Source organism: Syngnathus acus, chromosome 1 (assembly GCF_901709675.1).
Source record: "Syngnathus acus chromosome 1, fSynAcu1.2, whole genome shotgun sequence".
Classification (NCBI taxonomy): Eukaryota; Metazoa; Chordata; class Actinopteri; order Syngnathiformes; family Syngnathidae; genus Syngnathus; species Syngnathus acus.
In genome coordinates this window covers 3,462,263-3,487,142 of record NC_051087.1, presented here as the reverse complement: position 1 = coordinate 3,487,142, position 24,880 = coordinate 3,462,263, and the positions used below count along the sequence as shown (strand labels likewise).

The window sequence follows — 24,880 nt, the reverse complement described above, 5'->3', positions numbered from 1 at the left end:
TGTTGTAAAAAAATAAAAAATCCGCCCGTTAGAAAACAAAACGCATTGTTTGTCGATTCTACAACTGCCTATTTAACAGCGCATTTGTTGTTTCGTCGCTTCGATACGTCACAAACGTGACGCGGACTGATGACGTCGTCGCCTGTTCCTTGTTGAATGTTTGGCAATTGTCATACGAGTCGAACACCAGGAAGCGAGATGAGCTAATAGCTAAATGCTAAGTGCCGTATGATGCCGTTGCGATGAAAGCGCAGCATATCAGACCACTAGTGTTTTTTTGACAATACGACGCGATTCTACTTAAATTTCGACGGCTATCTTCTCACTACGTTTCCCCTGGTGTGTTGTTGTGAGACCGATAGCGGCCGCTCCGTCCATCGTTTTGGCTCGGTAGCATAGCTTTTCATTTTGGAAACATGGCTGTGGCGCACCGAGTTGGCGTCGTGGCCGCATTAGTTCTCGTCTTTCTTCTGGATGGTAGTAAGGCAAGGATACACAAACTCATCCTGAAGGTAAGTCAGAAAACCGTGAATCACAGTCTTATTAGCTCGGGGAACTAGCATGCCTCTAGAGCCGGTTAGTTCGCTTTATTCAGCTATGTAAGTGTAAAATACAATGTGGTTGTACTGCGAGTCTTTACTGTCGCAAATATTTTGTGTTGACAGGTACATTTTCGTGAGCCCCCCCTACACACACACACACACACACACACACACACACACACACACACACACACACACACACACACCTTATTAACTGATATGGAGTTGTTTGTGTGTCACTAATGAATTGATCTTGTTTTTCCAGAATGAAACTCGCTTCTTCGTCCACCTCAATACTTTTGGCTTTTATGCTAACGGGACTCTGGATGTGAACCTCCACTCTCTCCGCATCCCCCAGCAGCTTGTCAACTATAGTGCACACCCAGTAAGAAGCTTTACGTTGAGCTGTCTGCAACAACAGGCTGTTTTGGTCCACGTGTTCTCTTGTGCTGAGGGGGGGAGAAAAATCACATCTATCTTCATCGTGTCATTCATTACACATTTGCTCTTTCTTTTTGTTTCATTTCAGGTTGGGTTTAGCCTCTCCAGGGCCCGTGTGAGCGGAGTCTTATCTTACACAGTGAGTATTTGCCACAATCCGATCATGTGAGAGGAAATTTGGGTCATATTTTTGAGCTAATTGGTATTGGGTGAATTTTTATTTCTATTATTCTGGATAACATTGTGTTTGTGGGAAATGAATCCACCTCTTTTTTGTCCATTTCGGAACTCGTCACCGTTCTCCTGTTTTCTGCATTTGGTCATTTGATGTTTGTAAAAAACGACTTACAAATATGCTGGCTTTTTTTTTTTGTGCTGTGTGATATGTCCCATTTAAAATTGCCCATTGTTCCTGGAATATGACAACATAATTATCATTAGACGGGAATAACAATACATTTGTTTACATGCCCCCCCCCTCCCTTTTTCTCTCAGGCCGAAGAGACTGAGACGTGCCCTCTCACACTCACTAAAGTAACCAACAATGAACCGCTCATTCTCTTTCTTATTGACATCAACGATCTCAGGTGGGTGTTTGTGTGCGTGTGTTGACGTTGTCAGAATGTTCTTAATGTTCTCCGTGCTCTCGCTGTGTAGCGTCAACGTGCGTGTCCTCGGTGATCAAGACAACATATTGACCGGCAAACCGAAGACCAAAGAGAAAGGTCTGTCATTTCCAACGTCAATTTTATTTTAACACGATCAATGGAAGAAAGGGGTTGGCTTTACTTTTAGATGTTATACTGCTGATTGCTAGCTGAATAGAAAAGTGTTATATTGTCGGCCTTAAACTGAAATATTCTGCGTTTTGCAAGCAGTACCAAATTGGGATGTTTGTGTGCTTCAGGTCAGAGGTCCAGCCGGGAGTCTCCTGCTGAGACTCCAGCTAAGCCGGCGGAGCAGGCCCAAGGCGACGATAAGTCGCCTGACGAAACGGCAAAGTCGTCTGACAAAACGGCAAAGTCGTCTGACAAAACGGCCGATGAGGCCAAGGTGGAAACAAACGCAGAGGCCGTGGATCAGACGAAGGAAGCTAAGACGCCAGAAAAGATGACAACTGAATTCCAGGTGACTCGATAGTCTCCTCCTGCGTCCGTGATGTGAAAGTCAAAATGACCTAACGTGTTTGCATTTAGTTGGCGTCCACCAAACAGCTGACGCTAGCTTTGGAGAAAGTGAATGACACCTACGCGTTCAACGTAAGAGCACTTTCAACACTCTCTTCGCGAGACGCAGGCATTTGATTGGTTCTGACCTCCTCCTTCTCCTCCCCCTCCTCCTCTTCCACAGTTTCATCTGCTTTTGGGCCTGCTGGCCGAAGGCCTGTACAACTTGAACTTCTACTACTGCCAGAACATGGTGCCTGGCATCAACCGGCCATACTCCTTCACCGTGAGTTGACTGTGGTCTCGTGCCAACCCACCACCACAACCCCACACACTCAATTGAACCTTAGCGTGTCCTTCGTAGCTGGAGATGACAGAGAAGAATCCTGGTGGCTTCCTGTCGGCGGCCGAAATCCCGCTCTCCCGCCTCTACATCGGTATGGCCGGAGTCTTCTTCGTCGCCGCAATGGTGTGGGTGTACACGTTGATGAAGCACAGGTAAAGCAAGTAACTGGGTGCAGGTCCCTCACTTGAAGGAGAATTTGGAGAGATCACCAATGTCGGTTGCCTTGTGTCTGCAGGTACAGCGTCTTTAAGATCCACTGGCTTATGGCGGCACTGGCCTTCACCAAGTCCACCTCGCTGGTTTTCCACAGCGTGAGTACAAACCACAGCGCACACTGCCCACAGCCATGTCCATACGGGGGAAAAAAAAAAAAAAAAGTGCTATCATGAATAATTAAGTGCATCCTGGATATGACTTTATGATTTAGAAGTAAAGTATTATGGAGGAAGGGAAATCATTCAAAGCCTTTCTTGTTGTTTTTCAGATCAACTATCACTTCATCAACACCGAGGGTCATCCCATCGAAGGCTGGGCCGTCATGTATTACATCACTCACCTGTGAGGCTGGCGACTCTGCCATTTTTGTACAAAAATCTGCTTTGCGTGTGACTCCTAACGCTCCCTCCCAGGCTCAAGGGGGCGCTGCTGTTCATCACGCTGGCACTGATCGGCACTGGCTGGGCTTTTGTCAAGTACATCCTGTCTGATAAGGAGAAGAAAATCTTTATGATCGTCATCCCCTTGCAGGTCAAACTTGTCGTGCAAGGCCCCGAAGTGATTTTTGTTGTCGTTGTTGACGCGCTGGCGTGTTTACGGCTGCAGTGCCTGGCCAACGTGGCCTACATTATCATCGAGTCCACAGAAGAAGGCTCCAGCGAGTACCCCCTGTGGAAGGAGATCCTCTTCTTGGTCGACCTCATTTGCTGCGGCGCCATCCTGTTCCCGGTCGTCTGGTCAGTTGTCAGTGTTTTGCATTTGAAAGAACTCAGCAGAGCATTGTTTTTTTTTTTATTGTCTAATGTGTTTTGCAGGTCCATCCGTCACCTCCAAGAGGCTTCGAGCACGGATGGAAAAGGTGAGTTTCCCAAATATCAAATGGAATGCAATCATATGAACGATGGATTTGATTTTGTTTTTGACCTCCAGCTGCCATGAATTTAGAGAAGCTCAAGCTCTTCCGTCACTACTACGTCATGGTGGGATTCGGCCAGCAACTCGTTTACATTGCTTGTCTATTGACCCGGTGACCTGATTGCTCTTTTCCTTCCTTCAGATTGTGTGTTACATCTACTTCACACGGATCATCGCCATTCTCTTGAAGGTCACCATGCCCTTCCAGTGGCAGTGGTGCTATGAGGTACCATTGAAGTAAAACACAGTCAAATGAAATGGCGGCGGTGGTGATATTAACATTTGTCTCGCCACTACCCTCCTCAGTTTCTTGTGGAAGTATCCACTCTGATCTTCTTTGTGTTGACGGGCTACAAATTCCGGCCTGCCTCCAACAATCCTTATCTCCAGCTGCCCCAGGATGAAGAAGATGAGGAGATGGATGAAATGTAACCCTTTACTCAATTTTAAATGTCAGCGACATTGAAACATATTACCATTCACTGGATTGATTTTCCGTATGTGCAGCGTCACGGAGTCGGGTGCTCTGGAGGGCATCTCCAAAGTTAAAAAGACATCTAACGGACGTGAGCGGCAGAAGGAGGCCACCTTGTGAGCAGGGCGTGCGGGTGCGGGGCCTTCGTTTTTGGGGAGGAGCGTCATGTGCACAGAGTGGCACGCGCACACATGGACCAAGGCTTCTTCACCAACCACTGCCACAGGCTCCCCTTTTTTCGGATGCTCCTTCCCACTGCCTGCCTATGCAAACAGACTTTATTGTCTCCTACGACAGACACAAACGGATGGACGGACTAACGAGAGGCCTGACCTCGCTGTCTCCAAAGAACATTTTAGGTCTTCATGTGTGTGTGCGTGCGCGCGTATTTCTATTTAACACGGCACGGGTGCATCAAGCCTTTCTCTCTAGTGCGTGTGCAGGTCCTTAGAACACAAGAATCCCCCTTCTCCCCCGCCACACACATGCTCAGGTTCCTTCCTCCTTGGCCAATCGCAACATTCAAGGCTCGCTGTTTGGTCAAAGCCACCATGTTAATTTTCGGCCATGTTTTACGGAATATTTCAGTATTAGGTTCTCAAGGTAAACCCAATTTATTGATCACAAACCCAACCGCCTTTTTGTTTCTTCCTCCTCTATTCCCGCTCTGAAACATGACCATCTCTTTTGTCGGCTTTTGGTTTTTGTTTTAGTCTATGGGTATAACCCTATTTTATTGACAAATTATTGGTATCGATTGTTGGTATTAAAGTGTAGTGAGTGTAAATAATGTGAGAGACAGAGCCCTCGCAACCCCTCCAGCAGAAAGACTTGCGATTGCTTTCAGTTACTTGGAAATAGTGTGAGGGCAAGCCAGTTCTACTGACATGCTCCAGTGCATGCGTGCCTGCTGTGTTTGAGGACTCTATTGGTGAAATATGAATAAACTTAATTGAGGTTTGCTTTTTTTTTTTAATGTCTGTGACCTGTCTATAATAAAGCTGGTGTTCTGGGTGTCGCTCCTCTCATCTTTGTCTTATGAAGATGCATGCGGCACCACAAGAGTAAACATGGCATTCTGATTAATATTGCAGTTGTGGAATATGAATCTATCTAGTATCTGTGAAAGTTAGATATTAGGGAGAATATTCATCAGAATGATGCGTTATAAAACTTGTAGCGTGTCATCGAACATTATCTAAAAAAAGTATTTTACTAAAAAGTACTCTGCCAATTCTAAGTAAAGCATTAACACGTAAGACAATTTAAACCGGCCATGCTGTAAAATGCCCAATATTCATGCTATGCCCTTCTCACTCCTCCCACTGGCGTGCTGAGGTGCTGTGCTGGAGATTTCTGGTGTGTCATAGTGCAGTACTGATGTGCATTCCGGTTCTTTTAAGTGAACTGAACCTTTAGAATCAGTTCACTCAAAAGATTCGTTCAAACGAATCGTTCAACGAAGTCCGCGTCTTGGTCGAAAGGTAAGCTTCGTTTTGCGATAGCGCTCGCTCTCACTCTGCTAAGGTCGAGCTAGGTAACGTGTTGCTAACTTTCCTGAGAATTAATCGACAAACATAGTGTGGAACAACTTAAACGTTCGCTGACATGCAGGTAAAATTTATTGCATGCATGTTTATTTATTTATTATCACTCGTGAGGTCCTGCAAGCTAACCTCGTTTTGCTAACTTTCATGATAAATTAATCAGTAGTGTGGAACAACTTAAAAATTGAACATTTGGAAGTCACAACTTGTTTCTTATTATGCTATCAATAATATTATATGTATTATTATTATGATGACACAGCTATTGCAAGGGGGGAATATACAGAACCTTTACCGATCCATCTTTGAAACTGTTATGATTGTTAGTGATTTTAAATATATATACTGATCCATCCTTTCTGTTTTCACAGATGCCAGCATGCGGTCAACCAAAAGCTCCACCTTTAAAAGCGTCATCAACGTCAAGTTCAGCAAAAGAGCATCCTCAACCACCGGATGGTGATTGGAAAGATTTTCCTCCATGTGGCATTCCGAGACATCTTAAAATATTGAGTTTGAAATAACAGTAAAATCTATTGTATTGGGAAATGTGGTTTATTCAATAAACAAGCTTGTAAATTTCAAATGTTGTATATGTTTTTCTTCCAATGTGTTAAATATTTTGTGATTATTATACACATTCAAAATCAAAGTCTGCTTTATTGTCAATTTCTTCACATGCAAAGACACACAAAGAAATCGTAATTACGTTCCCACTATCCTACAATGACAAGACATAGTACACAATATACATACAAGTAAACAACACAAAAAAAAATAATAAATAAAAAAAATAACAGGCCACTTTATTAGGGTGCACTTAACAAGGGAATCTTGGAAAACATGTTGGAATGCGGCCCCGAGGACTAGAGCTTGACACCTTTGACCATGATATTTCCCTAATAAAGTGGCCTGTTATTTTTTTTATTATTATTTTTTTTGTCGTGATTCCCTCGTTAAGCGCACCTGCGGGAAAAGTTTTAGCTCCTGCAGAACGTGAAAGTGGCTAAAACTTTTCACGCAGGTGCACTTAACGAGGGTAACTTGGAAAACATGTTGGAATGCGGCCCCGAGGACTAGAGCTTGACACCTGTGACCTTTGACCATGATATTTCCCTAATAAAGTGGCCTGTTATTGGTACACTTGAAAATGGCGGTGTACCTAATGGAGTGTCCGTGTGATTCCCTCGTTAAGCGCACCTGCGGGAAAAGTTTTAGCTCCTGCAGAACGTGAAAGTGGCTAAAACTTTTCACGCAGGTGCACTTAACGAGGGTACTTGGAAAACATATTGGAACGCGGCCCCGAGGACTAGAGCTTGACACCTGTGACCTTTGACCATGATATTTCCCGAATAAAGTGGCCTGTTATTGGTACACTTGAAAATGGCGGTGTACCTAATGGAGTGTCCGTGTGATTCCCTCGTTAAGCGCACCTGCGGGAAAAGTTTTAGCTCCTGCAGAACGTGAAAGTGGCTAAAACTTTTCACGCAGGTGCACTTAACGAGGGCAACTTGGAAAACATATTGGAACGCGGCCCCGAGGACTAGAGCTTGACACCTGTGACCTTTGACCATGATATTTCCCTAATAAAGTGGCCTGTTATTGGTACACTTGAAAATGGCGGTGTACCTAATGGAGTGTCCGTGTGATTCCCTCGTTAAGCGCACCTGCGGGAAAAGTTTTAGCTCCTGCAGAACGTGAAAGTGGCTAAAACTTTTCACGCAGGTGCACTTAACGAGGGTAACTTGGCAAACATATTGGAACGCGGCCCCGAGGACTAGAGCTTGACACCTGTGACCTTTGACCATGATATTTCCCTAATAAAGTGGCCTGTTATTGGTACACTTGAAAATGGCAGTGTACCTAATGGAGTGTCCGTGTGATTCCCTCGTTAAGCGCACCTGCGGGAAAAGTTTTAGCTTCTGCAGAACGTGAAAGTGGCTAAAACTTTTCACGCAGGTGCACTTAACGAGGGCAACTTGGAAAACATATTGGAACGCGGCCCCGAGGACTAGAGCTTGACACCTGTGACCTTTGACCATGATATTTCCCTAATAAAGTGGCCTGTTATTGGTACACTTGAAAATGGCGGTGTACCTAATGGAGTGTCCGTGTGATTCCCTCGTTAAGCGCACCTGCGGGAAAAGTTTTAGCTCCTGCAGAACGTGAAAGTGGCTAAAACTTTTCACGCAGGTGCACTTAACGAGGGTACTTGGAAAACATATTGGAACGCGGCCCCGAGGACTAGAGCTTGACACCTGTGACCTTTGACCATGATATTTCCCTAATAAAGTGGCCTGTTATTGGTACACTTGAAAATGGCGGTGTACCTAATGGAGTGTCCGTGTGATTCCCTCGTTAAGCGCACCTGCGGGAAAAGTTTTAGCTCCTGCAGAACGTGAAAGTGGCTAAAACTTTTCACGCAGGTGCACTTAACGAGGGTAACTTGGAAAACATATTGGAACGCGGCCCCGAGGACTAGAGCTTGACACCTGTGACCTTTGACCATGATATTTCCCTAATAAAGTGGCCTGTTATTGGTACACTTGAAAATGGCGGTGTACCTAATGGAGTGTCCGTGTGATTCCCTCGTTAAGCGCACCTGCGGGAAAAGTTTTAGGTCACTTTCACGTTCCGCAGGAGCTAAAACTTTTCACGCAGGTGCGCTTAACGAGGGAATCACACGGACACTCCATTAGGTACACTGCCATTTTCAAGGGTACCTAATAACAGGCCACTTTATTAGGGTGCACTTAACGAGGGAATCTTGGAAAACATGTTGGAATGCGGCCCCGCGGACTGGAGTGCGACATCTGTGCTTTAAACCCTACTTTGAAAGCCTAACACGAGTAGGAAATCCGACTTTGAAACCCTAACCCTGGCTTTAAACTCTACTTTGAAACCCTAACCCTAGCTTTAAACACTACTTTGAAAGCCTAACTCTAGTATGAAACCCTAGCTTTAAACCCTAGTTTGAAACCCTAACTCTCGGGCCGCGCTCCTCTCTCTCTCTCTCTCTCTCTCTCTCTCTCTCTCTCTCTCTCTCTCTCTCTCTCTCTCTCTCTCTCTCTCTCTCTCTCTCTCTCTCTCTCTCTCTCTCTCTCTCTCTCTCTCTCTCTCTCACACACACACTCTGACTCTGACTATCTCAGATATCAGATATAGACCGCCCACAACAAAACCCAAAGAATGATTGTGTGCGCGCACAAATGCGTTTTGCTTGTAAAAAGGTAAAGACCCAACGATAGTCATACACTCAACTGGCCAGGCACGGGGTTTGAAAGCATGATCTTCCCATCTCAGGGTAGACACTCTACCATTAGGCCACTGAGCTAGACCTTGTGCCATGTATTTAAGTGTGGTGTGAACATGCACGTGAGGGCAAGGCCTCATGACTGACTCCTTGCCTGAAAAAAATCTCCCAGTCCAGCCCTGTATGTCGACATTGATGTTTTAATTTTGTATTTGTGTTGTAGTTGATGGCGTTATTATACCGAATGTGTTTGAATAAAAGGTTGGAAAAAAAACGTTATGCCGACATTTGTTATTAAAGGGGACACCAACTCATATAACAACGTAAAACATATAAAGCAGTTAACAGATTTTTATGTTTTAAAATAATATAAAAGAATATAAAAACCAGGAATAAAACACCAGACAAGTTTGTATATAAATGTTTATTAAAATAATAATAAAATAATAATAATAATAAAAGTAAATTTCAAACCAGCAATCTAATGTGAAATTGCAGTAGATATATTGGATAAAAATATTTATATATGCATACACGTTATTTAAAAAGTGTTATAAAATCAAGATTACCCAAAGAGAAGCATAAGCTCCCCGTTGTTGCATAACGGCCAGCGCATCCCTTCTTACAATATGGTTAGCCGTTAGCTTGGAGAAAATGTGCATAAAAGAAGTGGTGTTTCACTGAGTGCACTGTTCTTTCTTTCCTTGGCAAATCATAAATCTACATTCTGACTTACATAGTTCACGCAACACGTTCACTGACTGATCCGTTGATGCACGGGAAGGAAGGCAGTTCACCCATTAACTCGTTCGCGAACGGGAAAGTCACGATTCGTTCCCTCACTAAACCGTTCTCGCGATGAACTGGAAATGCAAATCACTCACTCACTCATTCGTTCACTCACAGATCCGTTCGGTTAGTGAACAGGAAATGCAATTGACGACTCGTTCGTGAACAGGAAGTTACGTCATTTTCTTCTTCGTTTTGTTTTACGGCGAGGTGGCACCAGCTTCAATGCGCATTACCGACACCTACTGGTTGAAGTCATATAAACGGAAAAAAGAACGATTCGTTCACTCTCGTTCACGGAAAGGATTCGTTCTTTTGAACAAATCGTTCACTGACGAGCCAACGCTATAGCGCAGTACTCCTCTTTCCTCCTCCACCTCCACCACCGCATCAACTTCATCTTCTGCGGGAAGGACACACACGCGGGACCATGTAAGTGACACACAATCAAACAAACACACACAAAGTTAATGTTTTTATCACGGGAAAATAGAGAATATTTACGTCATTGCTACGAACATTGTAATAAATTATAAAGAGTTGTATCTATGGGAGCTTGGTGGGAAAGTATTTTTGCTTTCTGATCTTTCTCTTGACCTCCCAATGTCTTTGCTCGTGGGAGCAGAGGAGAAAAGGAGAGCGAACGTGGGGGGATCATGATGCAGCAGTAACACCACGCTTTCCTTCTTGCTGCAGTGACAACGCAGTCTGCACGCTCCCGTACTTATGCCCCCGCCCACACACAAAATCTCAGTTTCAAAATATGGTTTGGAATTTTAAAAAATGCTACGACACTAGTAACAGAGTCAATCCATAATTAAAGTTTCTGTATAGGCACGGGGAGAACATACAAACTCCACACAGCGAGGGTTGAAGGTGGAATCGAACCTGCACCCTCCGAATTGTGAGGCGGATTTTCTAACCAGTGTGTCACTGTGACGCCTACATACCTGTCATATTACTGAAGATAAATGTTTTGAATCAACATCCACTCAATTTTTATTTGAAGAAAAACCTCCAAATATACATGTTTGCGTCTTTGCAGGACTTTCCTGTCAATATTAGCAGTGTTGGCTCTTGTGGTTACCACTGAAGCAAGTGTTGGGTAAGTTGCATGCTAGCAAAGGATAGATTCCGAACAACCGGTCCGTTCTAACGATGAAAAATACAACTGTTACTGTTTGTACCGGTTGCAGCCCGAGCACCAATGACAGCTTTTGCACCGAGTCAAAGGAATGTCTGGAGTTTGAGCTGGTCTGCAAAACAGATGAATATGAAGTGAGTGATGACATCTTTGTTATGATCAATGTCAGTAAATTGAGTATTACAGCACATTAAACCTGCCCAAATTGAGTATTAGTACTAGTATTACAGCACATTAAATCCATCCAAAGTATTGTATGATTTTCATTTTTATTAGATGTCATTTTTAACCCAGTTTTATGGAAGACTTGCACATCTAAGGGTTAAGTAAGAAAGAGCAAAAATGCTGACTGTGATTGTGTGTAGGTGCGACACTACAGCCCCACTCGCTGGGTGTCCACAGACGCCGAGGCCTACTTCATGGGTGTGGGTGCTGCCATGGCCTTCAGGAGACTTTTTCAGTACATCACCGGTGCCAATGAAGCAGGTGACAAAAGAAAACTGGGAAAATGTTGGCCGCCCCTCCATGACAGTGAGAGTCTGTGTGTTGCCGGCAGGTGTACAGATGGAGATGACGGCGCCCGTGCTGGTTAAAATCCCGGGGGAAACCAAAATGTGGGAGCCGGCTGTCTACACGCTCAACTTCCCGCTGCCGCAAGCCTATCAAGACAAGCCGCCCGCACCGACCAATGACAAGGTGAGGGCACGATGTCTGGAAATAGATGTCACAAGGTCGCCGCTAATATGTGTGTGTATCCAATAAAACTCAATGCAGCTCTGCTTACCACGTAAGCTTTCACCCCTGTGCCACTAGTTGTATTTCACCGAGATGCCCGAGATGGACGTCTATGTGCGTAGCTACGGAGGTTGGATGTTGTCGGTGACGTCCAGGCTTCATGCGCACCTGCTGACGAAAGAGTTGGAGAGAGTGCGGGCGTCTTACAATCATACCTACCACTATGGTGTCGGCTACGACAGGTGCGTACATGACATAGCATTAGTCTGAGGAGTGTGAAATAAATGCTAATGTTTTTGCAAGAAATTGTTGAGGGGGATCTGTTTGGCTTTGAGACAATTGAGCGATGCCTCGATACACGATTTACGAGTTTTTCAAAATGCTAGCCGTTAAACAACACACCGTTGACAACCAAGCATTCTTTATCCTCTGTGAAGAGCCGAGACCTCTATACTGTGCAGAGTTCCATGCAAAGTCTGCTTTATATTGCCCCCAGGTGGCAAAAGACGGCAATAAAACGCAAAGCAGTAAAATGGCTATTCAGTTAATGCGTCAGTGTCACACTAAGTCATTCGTTCTTTTTCAGTTTTATTGCGACATGTTTTTTGTTGTTAGTTAAATTTTTTTTTTTCATTTTTGTAAAACAGATGAATGACATTTTCATTCATTTTAGTGGAGAAAGATGATTTTACAATTTTTAAATACTATGTATATATTCTCATAAAGTTTCACTGTGTGTGTTTGTGCTCGTGCGTGCAGTCCCTTAAAGCTTCTCAACAGGCACAACGAGGTGTGGTACGTATCCAAGGGGTCGCCAGTGTGCTCAGATCCAGAAGAGCCCACCCCTGCTCACACCCCCAGGACGTCACCGAGCCCTCCTGCCGAACTCCCATTGGATCGCCTTGCAGACTCCCCCTCCCTCACCACCGCCAACCTGAACTCATCCAACACCTCAGACACGCCTACTGACACACCTTTGGACACACCCCCACGCCCCTCTTCTTCCCGCCTCTTGATCAACCTAAGCCCCGCCCCTACCTTGGCTAAGGTCCTGACAGACGTGTTGCCCAACGCCACTGGGTTCGCCTCCGTGGCCATCTCACTGGAACCCAAGGGGGACACCAACCTGGCAAACGGCACGCTGCCAGTTTTGGCCAACCCCCAACAAGATGGCGTCTAAGTGGAAACGTGTTGTTGTCAACACTACTACATCCACTATGTTAACTCCTTGTGCTTCACTAGTCACTCACGTATGCATCAAAAAATGACAGCAATTAGCTGCTGAGTTGGGTAGAAGGTAACGCTAAAAATAGGAATCGGCGTTGTATAAGTCGCTGTTTGGTTTCTGAAAAGAAATGTAGTTTGCACTTAAAATTAAAACAGCTGTTTGTCGATTCACCTAGTCACAGATTTTGTTTGAGGGCCTGTCCTCTACTCTAACTTAAAAGTAATGCTTTTGATGCCATTCTTTTGACAGCTTGATGCAAAGGAAGTATTGTAAGTTGACAGACAGTGTTGTATCTGAACATGTTCAATGAACAAAAGTTGCTTCGTCAATGTTTTTGCGAATGCAATCATTCTGGGCCCAATGAACGGTTTGGAACGGCAGTTATCAATATGCGACAAAAGTGTGATGATAGACGCTCCAGATATTTCAAGCAAATCTCTCTTGTATTTAGGATAGCAGCACCTCACAGCAAATTCTTTTTTTGATCAGAGAAGAAATGAAATATGACCTTGTCATTTTTGGAAGGTTCAAATTAAATCTGAACATTTCAAATGTGAACTATGAACTGAACAAGTTCATATTACAATTTGTGAGTTGAACTTTGTGTAGAAAATGAACTTTCCCATAGTCCTTTTTTTTTTTTTTTTTTTTTTTACTAATAAAAGCCATGGTCTTTTTTTTTTCCTATAAAATGCAATGAGACAAATAGTCAGCAACATTTGGGGTGGTCAGAAAAAGGTGCAATACATAATGGTGGAAATCCTGCAGGGCTCATTGCTTCATTATTCATACTAGAACTAGAATTTAATTATATTTATGATCGATTTGAGAGCAAGCGGCACGGTTCAGAAATGCAGGATAAGCAGTTCAGCTCAGATAATGGATGGAAGGATTTGAGGCCTGCCCCGTGGTGCGTTCATGGCTTCAGGAATTCACACACTCAAACGTGAAACAGTTAAAAACATTATTTTTAAAACCGTTATTAAATTAATTCATAAATATGATTAAAACAATACAAAACAACAATGTTGATGAATATTTAAAAAAAAAATCCTACTATATTTATTTATTCTGCGATTTCAGGGTGTATCCCAGACTGCTGGGACAATTCAACACGTGAGAAAAAGTGGTTAATGTCAAAGATGGATGGATGGACGGACGGATATTTATTCAATGTCCTTCGGACTTATGAACATGCAAATGGAACGTCAATCTCATTATTAGATAAATTATGATATAAATTGTCGGCTCAGCAGGCAGGGGGCATACTTGACTGCTATGAAGTCATGACGTAAGTCAATCTTGCCGTCACGTTCCCTTTGTATGACTCAATTTCTGATTGAACAAATCATGTGCCGATCAGCTCTCTTGATCGAGAAGAATTTAATGTGTCATTTCACGCAAGGAAGTCATTTTTAGGGCACCACTTCATTCAAGTGCATGCTAAAGCCCATCATTTCAAAGTACAAAATCACCTTCATAAGTTTTCTGTTATTGTCGAAAGCATTAACAGCAGCTTGAAAATTGGTCACTTGGAAACGAGCGCCTTTGCCAAGCTCGCCCGTCTGCTGCTTCCTCCTCCCCCACCCGTAGCCGCTGCCCCTCCAGCGTGCCACAGGTATCCAGGGATGGTGAATGCGTCCACGCTCATGCCCAAGGTCTTTGAGGGGATGGCGCTGAATTGCTTCCGGTCTGAGCTGTACTTGTACATGGACTCCACTTGGGTCGAGCTTACCGTTCTGGGGCCCACGCCGGTCAAGCGCACAAGCTCCGCTGAATCGGGGTTGGCCGTGTAGACGCCGCGGAACTGGCAGCTGGCGTCCCGGAAGAGGATGAGGAAGTGGTTGGCGGGGCTCTTCTCCATCTCCTGCCGTAGAGGTGATCAAAATGGTGGACAACCATTTGCTGCTTACTCACTATTGGTGAATTCCTCCACCCTTGCACACCCAATCCGACCAAAATCGGAACTAAACTGGTGTATCAGGCAAATGTTCTCATTGAAACGCCATTGATCGATGTGCTCATACCTCGACAATCTTGTTCTTCTGGGACTCGTTGACCTTCCCGGCCAAGCAGCAACGAGACAGAGCGTTGTGGATGATGAATTTATTGGACTTGAAGCTTGGCTCTTTGAAGAGCTTCAGACCTGACCAGGCAACCATAAAAGTTGTTGGGAAAAACTATGGGTGTGTTCACAGAGGTTTGCTCCATACCTGTGTGTTCCAGGGCTGGTGAGGTTCCATTGGAACCGGCATCCCAGTCTCCGTTCTGGTTCGCAAGTCCGCTTGGCGTCGCGCATCCGGCAGGCAAATCCGGTTTCCTGTCAGGCGCAGATCACAGACACAGTAGACGCCGTCTTTCGTTTCCAATCAATCAACTGATGGTAAAGTTCTCATCTGATGTAATGGCAAATGCAATGAGCACCTTTGGACTTCCTTATCCCCGTCATTGTCTCCTGCTGCCAGGTTGAGGGACGAGTGAGACTTGGTTAACTTGGGGACTGTACGGACAAAAGCAGTCGTCAACCGATCCTTTGCCACTATCTTACTGACATTGCTGGTATTTCTTTACCAGTGGCTTTCTTGGCGGGGCTCAGGGACAGCTGGGTTTCCTCCCTGGTGACGCTGCGAGGCCGTGGTGGCCTTGTCTTCTTGACAGGCGATCGTCCCAGGTTGGCGGACTTCTGCTGCAGCATCTTATCCAGGTCGTCCATAATCCGGAGCTGCTGTCGGCGGGCGTATTCGGCTCGCGTGAAACCTCCACGCCGGGCCGGAGTGGCGGGAGAAGTGGGACAGGGCGAGGTTTTTCCCACATGGGGTGTGTTGGAGGGGGAGGAAGCAGTCTTGTTGGAGGGTTCCACTCTGTGGAAAACAATATTAGCTTTTCATCTGACATTGCTTTTGATGGATCCTCACCTTTTTTCATGTTCTTGCTCTTGTCGCCTCCTCTTCAGCTCCTCAGCTCTCCTTTGCTGCCTCTCCAAAAGCAGAGCCTTCCGCTGGGACATTCCGTCCTCGTTCTCCACATCCTCCTGCAGATACCACAAAGAAACAAATGAGAACCATGGAGACCAGAGGTGCAGACTTTAATGTAATATTGATCATCTGCAAAATTTTTGCAGAGCTTCTTCTTGGTCTTCATTTGTGAGCACTCACCTTAAAGTAGAATCCGATCCCTCCTCGGGCTCCAAGCTCATTTTCTCCGAGTGGTTCTGCAGCGTCGGCGCGACTGGATTCCGTTTGTTGGTCTGAAGAGTTCCCAGCTTCTGTGGCTGAATCCAACTGCTCCGGGCTGTCGGAATTGATTACGCCAGGCTCCGCCGCAGATTCGAGTTGGTCACTCATGGAGTCGGAAGAAAAATCCCGCCCTTCATCTGTAGGTTCATCAATGCCTCCCTGCGCTTCTCCAAGGGAGGACAGCGACACTTCAATGATACCGCAATGCCTCTCGGCAGCTTTCGCTCCGTCTCGTTCGGCGCTGTATGCGGCAGAAATGGATAAAGTCTCGCTCTCGAAAGAGCATTCGGAAGGAGCACCGGAGCTGCTGCCACTGGTGGCCCTCGGGGGAGGCGGCACGGGCGCCTCGGCATCGTCCTGCTCCAGCTCCAGGCTAAACTGGGTCTCGCAAGACGCCGTGTCCGAAGTGCTATGGTGGGGTTGCGGCGCAGGCCGAGAAATTTCCGGAAGTCCGCCGATGCGGAAGGACAACGTTGTCTGCACTTGACACTTGCTGGGCGACACTCTTCGCAAGTGGGGGAGGGTATCCACAGTGCGAGTTGGAGTCAAAACACGATTGAGAGGGGGGAACTTGAGCTCTGAGGGTCGTGGATGGGCTTGCGGTCTTGGGTGGTGCTTGGGACTGCGAGGGGTGGAAGAGATGTGGATCTTGGTGCGGGGGGCAGGACAGGAGGAGGAGACCATTGTTTTTGGCGAAGTAGCTGCAGAAAGAGGGTTTGTCCGTCGGGACGATGGAGACACAGAAGAGGTTTTGGAGCCGTTTGGAATCATCCAGGCTTTGCTGGTGCTCTTGGTAGGGGTTCTTGGGGGTGTCTTTGTGGGTGTGGCAGGAGGGGTTTTGGCAGACGCCTTGGTGTTACTTTTGGGTCTTGACTTTGCGGTGACTTTTTGGGAGCTTCTTGGTCTTTGGTTTCCTAGAAGCTGCTGCTGCTGTTCAGTTAGTTTATGCATGTCCTTCTGCAGTGACTGCAAAGCTTCACTCAGCTTCTGGACAATTTCGTTATACTCCACCAACATGCCGCCGCCTACTTTCTCTGCTCCTTTTTCTTGCTCTTGTCCTTTTTTGCTGTCAAGAGAGAACGTGACCTGCTTCTCCAGCCGTGGAGCGTTGGAGACGGATGGCTTGGCTTTCTCCTTCTCTAGCTCCCTTTCTGTCTTTTCCTTCTCTTCCTCCCTTTTCAGCTGCTCCTCAATGCGAGCGAGGCGCTCCTCCAGAGAGACGTTGTCCTCATCCGCTCCCTCTCCCCCACCCTCACCTTGTTCTCGTTTCATTTTGAGGAAAGCTGTTTTTCCGAGCCTCTGTCTGTGCTTGGCAAAGATGGCCTCGATTCGTCTCTTTTGAGCTTCGATGCTTTTGCGTTTTTCCTCCAGACGAGCTCCCAGCTCCCAGGCCTCGGAACCCGTCTCGGGAACTTTGAAGCCCGGGTTGTCCTTCTGACTCTGAGTTCCTGCTGGTGTGCAGGGAGTGAGCGGCGTTCCGGGCGTCGTTGCTGTCGGGGTAGAGGCGAAGTCTTCTCCAGAAGCTACGGGATGTCTTCTTTTGCCGTCCCGTTGCTCTGCAAAGCTCGTCATGCGTGGGCTGTAGTCTCCCTGATGACTTTTACCGGGTCGCATATTACCAGGGGCATTTCTGGGGGTGTCATCAAACGCTTCCGATGAACCAACGCTGCCGTCATCGACACGTGCCGCGCCATTCGTTTGCCTCGCCTTCCTCTCACCTCTACCGCCGTTATTACTCGCCTCTCCGCAAACCGGCCGATAAATGACTCCCGAGCGGCAGGGGGCAGAATGACTGAGCTGAGGATTGTCCTCCAATGGGGAGTGCAGGAAAAAAACAGCAGGGGCGCCCTCGGGACATAACCTCGATTCCGGTCTTGCTGTCAAAACATCCTTCACCGCAGTCCTTCCCTTGTTCCGATCTTTCGCGCCGGGAGGCACCTGTAACGCTTCCTCGACACTGGGCAGCTCTCCCAGGGGCGCTGGGTGCACATAAGGGCCCCAAGAAGACCGCCGCGACGGCGCTGAAGCGCTAACCGGGGGGCCGTACGGTATGCGAGTTATCCCCGCCAGCGTGGTCGTTGCGGGGATGCTGGTGCCCAGGCTGTCCGTGCTGACAGAGCGAAAGACAGAATCTATCGGGTTGCCCATGACAATATCAACATCACTGTCCAGCCCAAATGGGATGCTGAAAGTCGCTGTGGACAGAGGATGACTGCAGGGGGCGGGGTGTTTGAAGATGCAGTGAATGCAGTGAGACCACAGAAGCCAATTTAAGACGGTTATAGAAAATGAAGGCAAAGTATGAACACAATAGCACAGTGACTATAAAAAATAAAACACATCCAGCAAGTGTGTACCTTATTTGTTTCTTTGTCCAGGTTTTGTTTTCTGGAAGGATGTACAATCACAAGAGAAGCAATATGTAAGGACCATCGTGAAGACACTTTTTAAATGAAGTAAAAATTGCGAGCAGTGCTGGTGACATGGTTCAATCTGTGTGTGAACATCTGGGCGTGAGCTGTGGTCGACAGCAGTTAGTGCCGGTTGTGTTTTAGTGTTTCGCAGTTTTTTTTAGCGTTCAATAAATGGCAACTGTGCGCTCTCCGACGGCATTACAAAAAGTGAGTATACAGTAAATAACTTCTAAAAATATTTCTAAAAACCTCAAATTTGCACAATACAGCAGGTAACAAGTACCACATGGATGCATTCCACACAAATAAAAAAAATATCGGCAAAAACACCGAAATGATTAAATGCGATTTGGCGACAGAATCAATTGATAAGGGAATTTGTCCCAATTTTTGCGTGTGTCTTACCAGGTGATAGTGGAGAAGGGACGGTCACAAAAGGGTGTTTGAAGAGGAACAAAGGAGACCCGCTGGAATAGAATTCGATAAAAAAGTGTTGGCGAGAACATAGTTGATGGGATTCTGCACTGAACCAACATTGTTTTCTACCTGTTGCTGTTTCCACTAACAGGACTGGTACAGAACGCTAAACTAGAGACATCTGAAAGACATGGAAGAGGTGCAACTTAGAAATTGAGATGGAGGGTGATTAAAAAAAAACAAAAAAAAAACACACACACACCCAACTGATAGCCTATAAAACTCACCGGTCAGGTCAATGCTTTGTATCGGTTGCACAAAATCGGGTTTCTTGACCTCAAACCACTCCAGCAGCTCAGCTACAAAGCTCATGATGTTCAGCTGAGGACAACAAAACAATGGATTATATTTGCCATCATAGAATTGAATAACGCTTTCAAAACAGTCTCCATGTAACGTTAGCTGGTCTTTCTCATTGTCATGGCAATTCGGATTCAATCCTAAGTCACTTCTAGAGTATTTCCTTTCATTGCTATGCAGATCTGTGTCCCATTAATCAAAAAGGTTGATTTCTAGGAGTGTGTTGACCATTGGGGAGTTTAAAAAAAAAAACTCCCGTCCGGCCAGTCCATTCCAGGGCAAAATGCAGCGGCCATGCACGAGCCAAGAGCTAAAGGTTATCCGGCTGCCTCTGTGTAGCACCCGCACTTTCTCCTGTACAATATTCCTTTCCTCCATTTTTTGTCTTCCCAAGAAGTGGAGTAGAGTTAAAAGAGGGTGGAGCTTACATGCAAAAGAGCTGGAGCATAGAGAAGATCTTCCGGGGAAAGAAGGCAGCAGCTCTGCAAACTGCCCTCACAAAGCTCTTTAATCAGGTGCAGGTTGTAAAGACTGTCGGCCACTGACATGGTGTCCTTCAGACATACATCTGATAGAGAAATAATATTGACACTTCTGCTTTATTATCGATGTGCCAGCAGGTAGATATTGATGATGCGTGTGTGTGTGTGTGTACCCTCTAGAGGCAGCAACCCTGGGCAATAGAAATGCAGCACAGCAGCTATAGCGCAGCCATTAGACAGATCTTTGACCGCGCTGACCAGGGGGAAGGTGGGAGTCAGCTTCGACTGCACTTTGTCCTTCCTGTAGCGAATCTAATGGAGGAGCAGAGACCAAAGACATCCATCCACATGAGCATGTTAGGACTTAGAAGCAGTGAGGGATCGTGTGATTAAAACCAAAGAAAGAAATCAAGCTGCAAAGCCACGGCAAGTATAAGCCCAGAGTAAAAGAAAGAAAATGTACCCTTAACAGCCGCTTCATTGGGTACACCTGCACAATCTCATTTCGTTCCAAATTTGGGAGTTTGCAATTCAAATGAAATCGAATTGGAGCGGGATTCCCTGAATTTTTACACATTGTACAAGTGTGCCTGATGTTGAGGGCAGAAAGCGTGACAAAATAAGCGCACATCAAACACAGGGTGCAGACAGCTTTCAAAAAGCAGAGCAAAAGAAAAACTAAAACATGAAGAAGCGGGAAAAAAAAAAAAAAAAAAGTTAAGGATGTAGCAAAAGCATAGACACTGACTAACTGCCAAAAGCTTCATTCCAGCAGGTTTGTTGTGGGAGCTCAAAGTTATAGGTGGGGTGGCGGTTAGATTACTTGGTGGGTTGGGGTGGTGGTGATGGAGGGGGGGGGTTAACCGCAAAGGCGAGCTGTTATACATTACCACTGGAGGTTTGTTCCCCGACTCCTTCAAACAAAAAGCGATAGCATGCTAGACGGTGGCATGGCAGAGAGAGGGACACAAGCATAAAAATGACAAAGGAGTTCCGCTTGGAAAAAAATCTGCACACTGCAGCACATAGGGAGGGGGGGAGGGGTCAAATAGGAAGAGAGGCGGGGGGGGGGACAAACAAGATGGATGTGGCTGAACCTCCCTCTTCCCCATCATCTTGTCGGTGCGTCTGTCCGTCATTAAATCAGTCGGTCCGTCGGTCCGTTTTTGTTTATTTGTAAAAACAATCAAGACTAACTGGAACTCAACATGCACTTGAGAGTACAAACATGAACAGGCAAAAATAAAAACACTTGGTGAGTCAGCTGACATGACGGGCTGCTAAAAAAAAAAAAAAAAAAAGGGACACACACATTGTACTAAAATACACACACACGCATGTATGAATATTCAAACGAGGTGTTTTGAGCAGGCACGGCGGCGTTAGCCTTGGCGACTGCATCCACCAACACACACACACACACACACACACACACACACACACACACACACACACACACACACACACACACACACACACACACACACACACACACACACACACACACACACACACACACACACACACACACGTTGTGAGCGGAGATGCAGAAGAACGCAAACTTACAGGGACAAGCTTCCAGTACCAACGAGTTGGCGGAACCTGCTGGAAAGCAAGGTGCCATAACACGCATGAGCCAGAGGGCGGGGTGGGGGAGGTGGGGAACAGAGAGCCGCAATGAGGATGATGATGTTACAAAGTGGACTGACACACCTGCGTGAGGGAAGTCACACATTGTGTGTGCGCATTGTACAGTAGTGTACCGTTTCCTGAGAGGCCTGGACATCAGCGTTCTGCTGCGACCGCTGGGGTGTCTCTTCTTCCTCGGTGCTTTCCTTCAGCTTCTGGTTCAACTGTAAATAAAGCTGTTTTGAATTCCTGGTGGACAAACACCTCGGAATGCAGGCAAGAGCATTCCGTGCTGTGTGACACTTTGAAGCCAGCGCAGTGTGAAAAGAACTTTCTCTATACTCTAGATTTGTAAGTAAAGGCGACCATTGCAGACTCACTCTGTTGACCCAGAAGAGCAGCGCGTTCTCCCAAGGCGCTCCGACGCCCATCTGTTCAGCCCCTGCTGGCATTTTGACCCTGTCCACGATCTCCCGGGCGGCCAGTGACATCATGGAGTCCATCAAGGCCAGGTGGGCTTTCTGCAGCCATCAGCAACCAAAACGGAAAAGAATACGACATTGGGGATGGTAGGATTAAGGTACACTTGCTCAATATGAGGGACTTTGATTTGTTTTTTTTCTTATCCATCGACAAAACAATTACCGTATTGTCCCGAATATAGGACAACCTCGATTATAAGACGACACCCTCTTTTTTAAGACTCAGGTTTAAAAAAGGCCTTTGTCTAGACCCCGAATGTAAGATGACTCCTACTTTTTCAGTTTTATTTCAATGAAAAAAAAACTCGTCTTATATTCGGGCCAATACGGTAATGTTGATTCCGAATGTAATTGTTTGGCAAAGCCCTAGGGGACAAGCTCTATAGTTTAGTTTTGTGTTATATTTGATAGCTGTCATCAGATTGCGCTGGTGTACCTAATGATGCGTCTTTAAAACATTGAGCAGAAGTCCTACCATCTTGATGGGGGTGCATCTGAGGTCATCCTCTGTGACGTCCACATCCTGGACCTGCGGGGCCACACCTTTCTTAGTGAGGAAATGAAGCAGGGCGCAGTGGTCAGAGGGTGAGTTCTGCGACGCCGAGGCGGGGGGGCCCCCAGGGGCCTGGAGCAGCAGGGCCTGAGCTTTGCAGTAGATCTCCGGGGAGAGGAGGAGCTCGGAGATGGCTGGCTTGAGGTGCTCTTGGTCATACTGGTCCTTGTAGAGTGGCTCCCGCATCTCCACTGGCACATTCTCTGCAGATTAGGGCTGCTCAATTAATCATAATTTGATTAAGGTCCTCAAAGCAATATTTTTTTAGATATTGGAGTCATAACTGTTACTGTGATGAGGGAGAAAAAATAATGGATAAGTAGAACTGTTCTCAGCACTGAACGCAAACACCAAGTCAGAAAAACATTCCTCTGTGAATGTTCCGTAATGTCCTGCGAGACGATAATGTCGTCTTCGGCACAAACAGCTCAGCTGGGCTGGCGGTATCAAAGTGAAAAACCGGGTCACGCCATTCACAGAAATCGAGTGAGACGGCACCGAAACACTGACCCACATTCAGCCGTCGCGGTCTTCGGAGGACGCCTGAGCTGACTGGAGGCGAGTCTGCCAACATTTATGACCGTGTACAGCTTCTTTTCTTATATACCCCCACCAAGTGAGCATGATCAGCCCGATGACTACAGCAGGTTTTGGGGAAATGGGAATGGCGTCACTAGTTAGGAAGCTTCTTAATATTTGTAATATTATTCGGAATAAACAGGCAGTGGCACGGTGAGCACTGGTTAGCACGTTCGCCTCACAGTTCAGAGGGTGCGGGTTCGATTCCCACCTCCGGCCCTCCCCGTGTGGAGTTTGCATGTTCTCCCCGTGCCTGTGTGGGTTTTCCTCCCACGTCACAAAAACATAGACGTGAGTGTGGATGGTTGTCCATCTCTGTGAGCCATGCCATTGGCTGGCTACCAATTCAGGGTGTCCCCCGCCTACTCCAGCACGCCCCCGTGGGGACAAAGGGGTGCAGAAAATGGGTGGATGGAATAAACAGCACATACAAAACAAACAATGGAAACAGAAAAGAAGGCAAGTCGCAGAGGCATGACGTCACAGAATGGCAGAGCCCCCGCTAACCAGTTAGCATTTATAAGTGTGTGTTTGCATTAAATACACGATGTGCATTGTGCAAGGATGACGTCACCCACTCAAACATTACGATGGACAAATAAAGCAACGGTAGTTTTTTTTTTTTTTCTCCCAACAACAATAATGCAAAGCGAGTCACCCTGACACCAAATTCTGCAGCATCGACTCAACCCACGCGTGAGAAGACTACCTTCGATATAAAATAAGCGATAATTTGATCACTGCCGCACCAATGATGGACGATTGAAAGGGAGAATACAGACGCACGCGCGCGCGCGAGCAAAAGCCGGCCGGGTTATCCACGGAACCGCCCCACCCAAGCACACGCATGTCGTGATGGTGGCCCCACCGGTGGGCGCTCGCTCTTACCTGCACAGCCGTACGACTTGCACAGCAGCCAACGCACGTTGGCGCAGATCTTGGCGCGGCCGAAGTCGAACTGGTCCAGAGGGGGAATCTCCAGGACCGAAAAGGGCTTCCTCGTCGACGTCGTAGCTTCGCCGGGTCCGGAGTCTACCATGGCCGCGCTGAGGCGCACGGAGCGCCGATAAAAAGGGGAGGAGGAGTTGGAAGAGGATGGAGAGCTGAGGATGGACAATGGTGGTGGAGGGGGCGAGGAGGAGGGAGGGAGAGAGGGAAGAGGGAGGGTCTGGTGACGTAAACAGGCCAATCAATATTTTACCTCAGAGATCACCTCCCACACCACTGCCAACCGGATAATCAATCAAGCAATACAGTCATCAATCAGATTGATTGTCGTTAAACATGAACAGGCAACGAGATGTATATAACAGGCTCAATTTGCACACATAAAAATGAAGGGTGACAGGCCTGTCGTAAAAAAAGTGAAAATATAAACGAATGTAAAAAAATATATATTGAAAAAAATATAAGGAAACATGGAAACAAAATAAATACTGCAAAAGTATGTAGTATATACTTTTGGAAACAACTAAATAAATACTACAAAAGTATATAAAGTGTATAGCATATACTTTTATATTTATTTCGTTGTTTCCATATTTCCTACTTTTGTAGTATTTATTTTGTTGTTTCCAAGTTTCCTTTCATTTTTTCAGTATTTTATTTTTTAAAAGTATATAGCAGTATATATAGTATACTTTTGCAGTATTTATTTCGTTGTTTCCATGTTTCCTTTTATTTTTTCAATATTTTTTTACATTTGTATCTCTTTGTATATTCTATATAAAAATATTCCAAAAGTAAAAAATTGAATAAATGTGTAAATACATATTTAAACCTGATAACATGTCAAGTTATACATTTTCTAATGTATTTTTTCAATTGCTTCATATTTGTTCTTATTTTCACTTTTATTAATTTTTTATTCTGTCAGTTTTGGTCATCCCAGTCCATGCCATTTCAGCAGTTCCCCACTTAATGGCACCCTT

General features: G+C 46.0%; 3 protein-coding genes across 6 annotated transcripts; 2 read left to right on the top strand and 1 right to left on the bottom strand.

Annotated features, from left to right (window-relative positions):
* Nucleotides 1-132: 132 nt before the first annotated feature.
* On the top strand, nt 133-5,115 carry LOC119125476 (protein GPR108-like). Its single transcript, XM_037256054.1, has 18 exons — nt 133-512; nt 808-927; nt 1,072-1,122; nt 1,479-1,570; nt 1,641-1,708; nt 1,891-2,111; nt 2,180-2,242; nt 2,334-2,435; nt 2,514-2,647; nt 2,731-2,806; nt 2,980-3,053; nt 3,125-3,242; nt 3,318-3,448; nt 3,527-3,570; nt 3,642-3,691; nt 3,769-3,852; nt 3,933-4,054; nt 4,134-5,115. The coding sequence occupies exons 1-18, from the start codon at nt 417-419 to the stop codon at nt 4,219-4,221; spliced, it is 1,734 nt and encodes a 577-aa protein (XP_037111949.1). The 5' UTR covers nt 133-416; the 3' UTR covers nt 4,222-5,115.
* Nucleotides 5,116-9,997: 4,882 nt separating this feature from the next.
* soul5l (heme-binding protein soul5, like) lies at nt 9,998-13,126 on the top strand. The gene is made up of 7 exons (XM_037247481.1): nt 9,998-10,122; nt 10,736-10,795; nt 10,887-10,968; nt 11,200-11,320; nt 11,391-11,530; nt 11,648-11,811; nt 12,329-13,126. Coding segments are annotated over exons 1-7 (990 nt in total). The 5' UTR covers nt 9,998-10,120; the 3' UTR covers nt 12,750-13,126.
* Nucleotides 13,127-13,948: 822 nt separating this feature from the next.
* On the bottom strand, nt 13,949-24,085 carry LOC119120452 (calmodulin-regulated spectrin-associated protein 3-like). Of its 4 annotated transcripts, XM_037247344.1 has the most exons (19): nt 23,838-24,085; nt 22,293-22,573; nt 21,716-21,856; nt 21,470-21,559; nt 21,273-21,308; nt 20,597-20,644; nt 19,880-20,018; nt 19,653-19,792; nt 19,152-19,245; nt 18,994-19,045; nt 18,853-18,914; nt 18,391-18,421; nt 15,953-18,245; nt 15,713-15,828; nt 15,369-15,658; nt 15,222-15,297; nt 15,011-15,117; nt 14,825-14,943; nt 13,949-14,664 (listed from the first exon to the last, which is right to left on the bottom strand). In XM_037247344.1, the coding sequence occupies exons 1-19, from the start codon at nt 23,986-23,988 to the stop codon at nt 14,326-14,328; spliced, it is 4,605 nt and encodes a 1,534-aa protein (XP_037103239.1). In that variant the 5' UTR covers nt 23,989-24,085; the 3' UTR covers nt 13,949-14,325. The 4 variants fall into 4 exon arrangements, with proteins under 4 accessions (XP_037103239.1, XP_037103244.1, XP_037103254.1 ...); XM_037247349.1 differs by lacking the exon at nt 20,597-20,644; XM_037247359.1 differs by lacking the exon at nt 21,273-21,308 and having other exon boundaries at nt 20,597-20,620.
* Between the last annotated feature and the right edge of the window lie 795 nt (nt 24,086-24,880).

Bases quoted from the DNA above. Each gene is read 5' to 3' on its own strand.
- soul5l (XM_037247481.1), top strand. The intron at 10,969-11,199 runs GTGAGTGATGAC...GATTGTGTGTAG, and splicing joins GCAAAACAGATGAATATGAA to GTGCGACACTACAGCCCCAC. The intron at 11,812-12,328 runs GTGCGTACATGA...TCGTGCGTGCAG, and splicing joins TATGGTGTCGGCTACGACAG to TCCCTTAAAGCTTCTCAACA.
- LOC119120452 (XM_037247344.1), bottom strand. From the start codon at position 23,988: ATGGTAGACTCCGGACCCGGCGAAGCTACGACGTCGACGAGGAAGCCC. The intron at 18,915-18,993 runs GTAGAAAACAAT...ATTCTATTCCAG, and splicing joins GTTAGTGGAAACAGCAACAG to CGGGTCTCCTTTGTTCCTCT. The intron at 14,944-15,010 runs GTATGGAGCAAA...TTGCCTGGTCAG, and splicing joins ACCAGCCCTGGAACACACAG to GTCTGAAGCTCTTCAAAGAG.
- LOC119125476 (XM_037256054.1), top strand. From the start codon at position 417: ATGGCTGTGGCGCACCGAGTTGGCGTCGTGGCCGCATTAGTTCTCGTC. The intron at 2,807-2,979 runs GTGAGTACAAAC...GTTGTTTTTCAG, and splicing joins CCTCGCTGGTTTTCCACAGC to ATCAACTATCACTTCATCAA. The intron at 3,571-3,641 runs GTGAGTTTCCCA...TTTGACCTCCAG, and splicing joins TTCGAGCACGGATGGAAAAG to CTGCCATGAATTTAGAGAAG.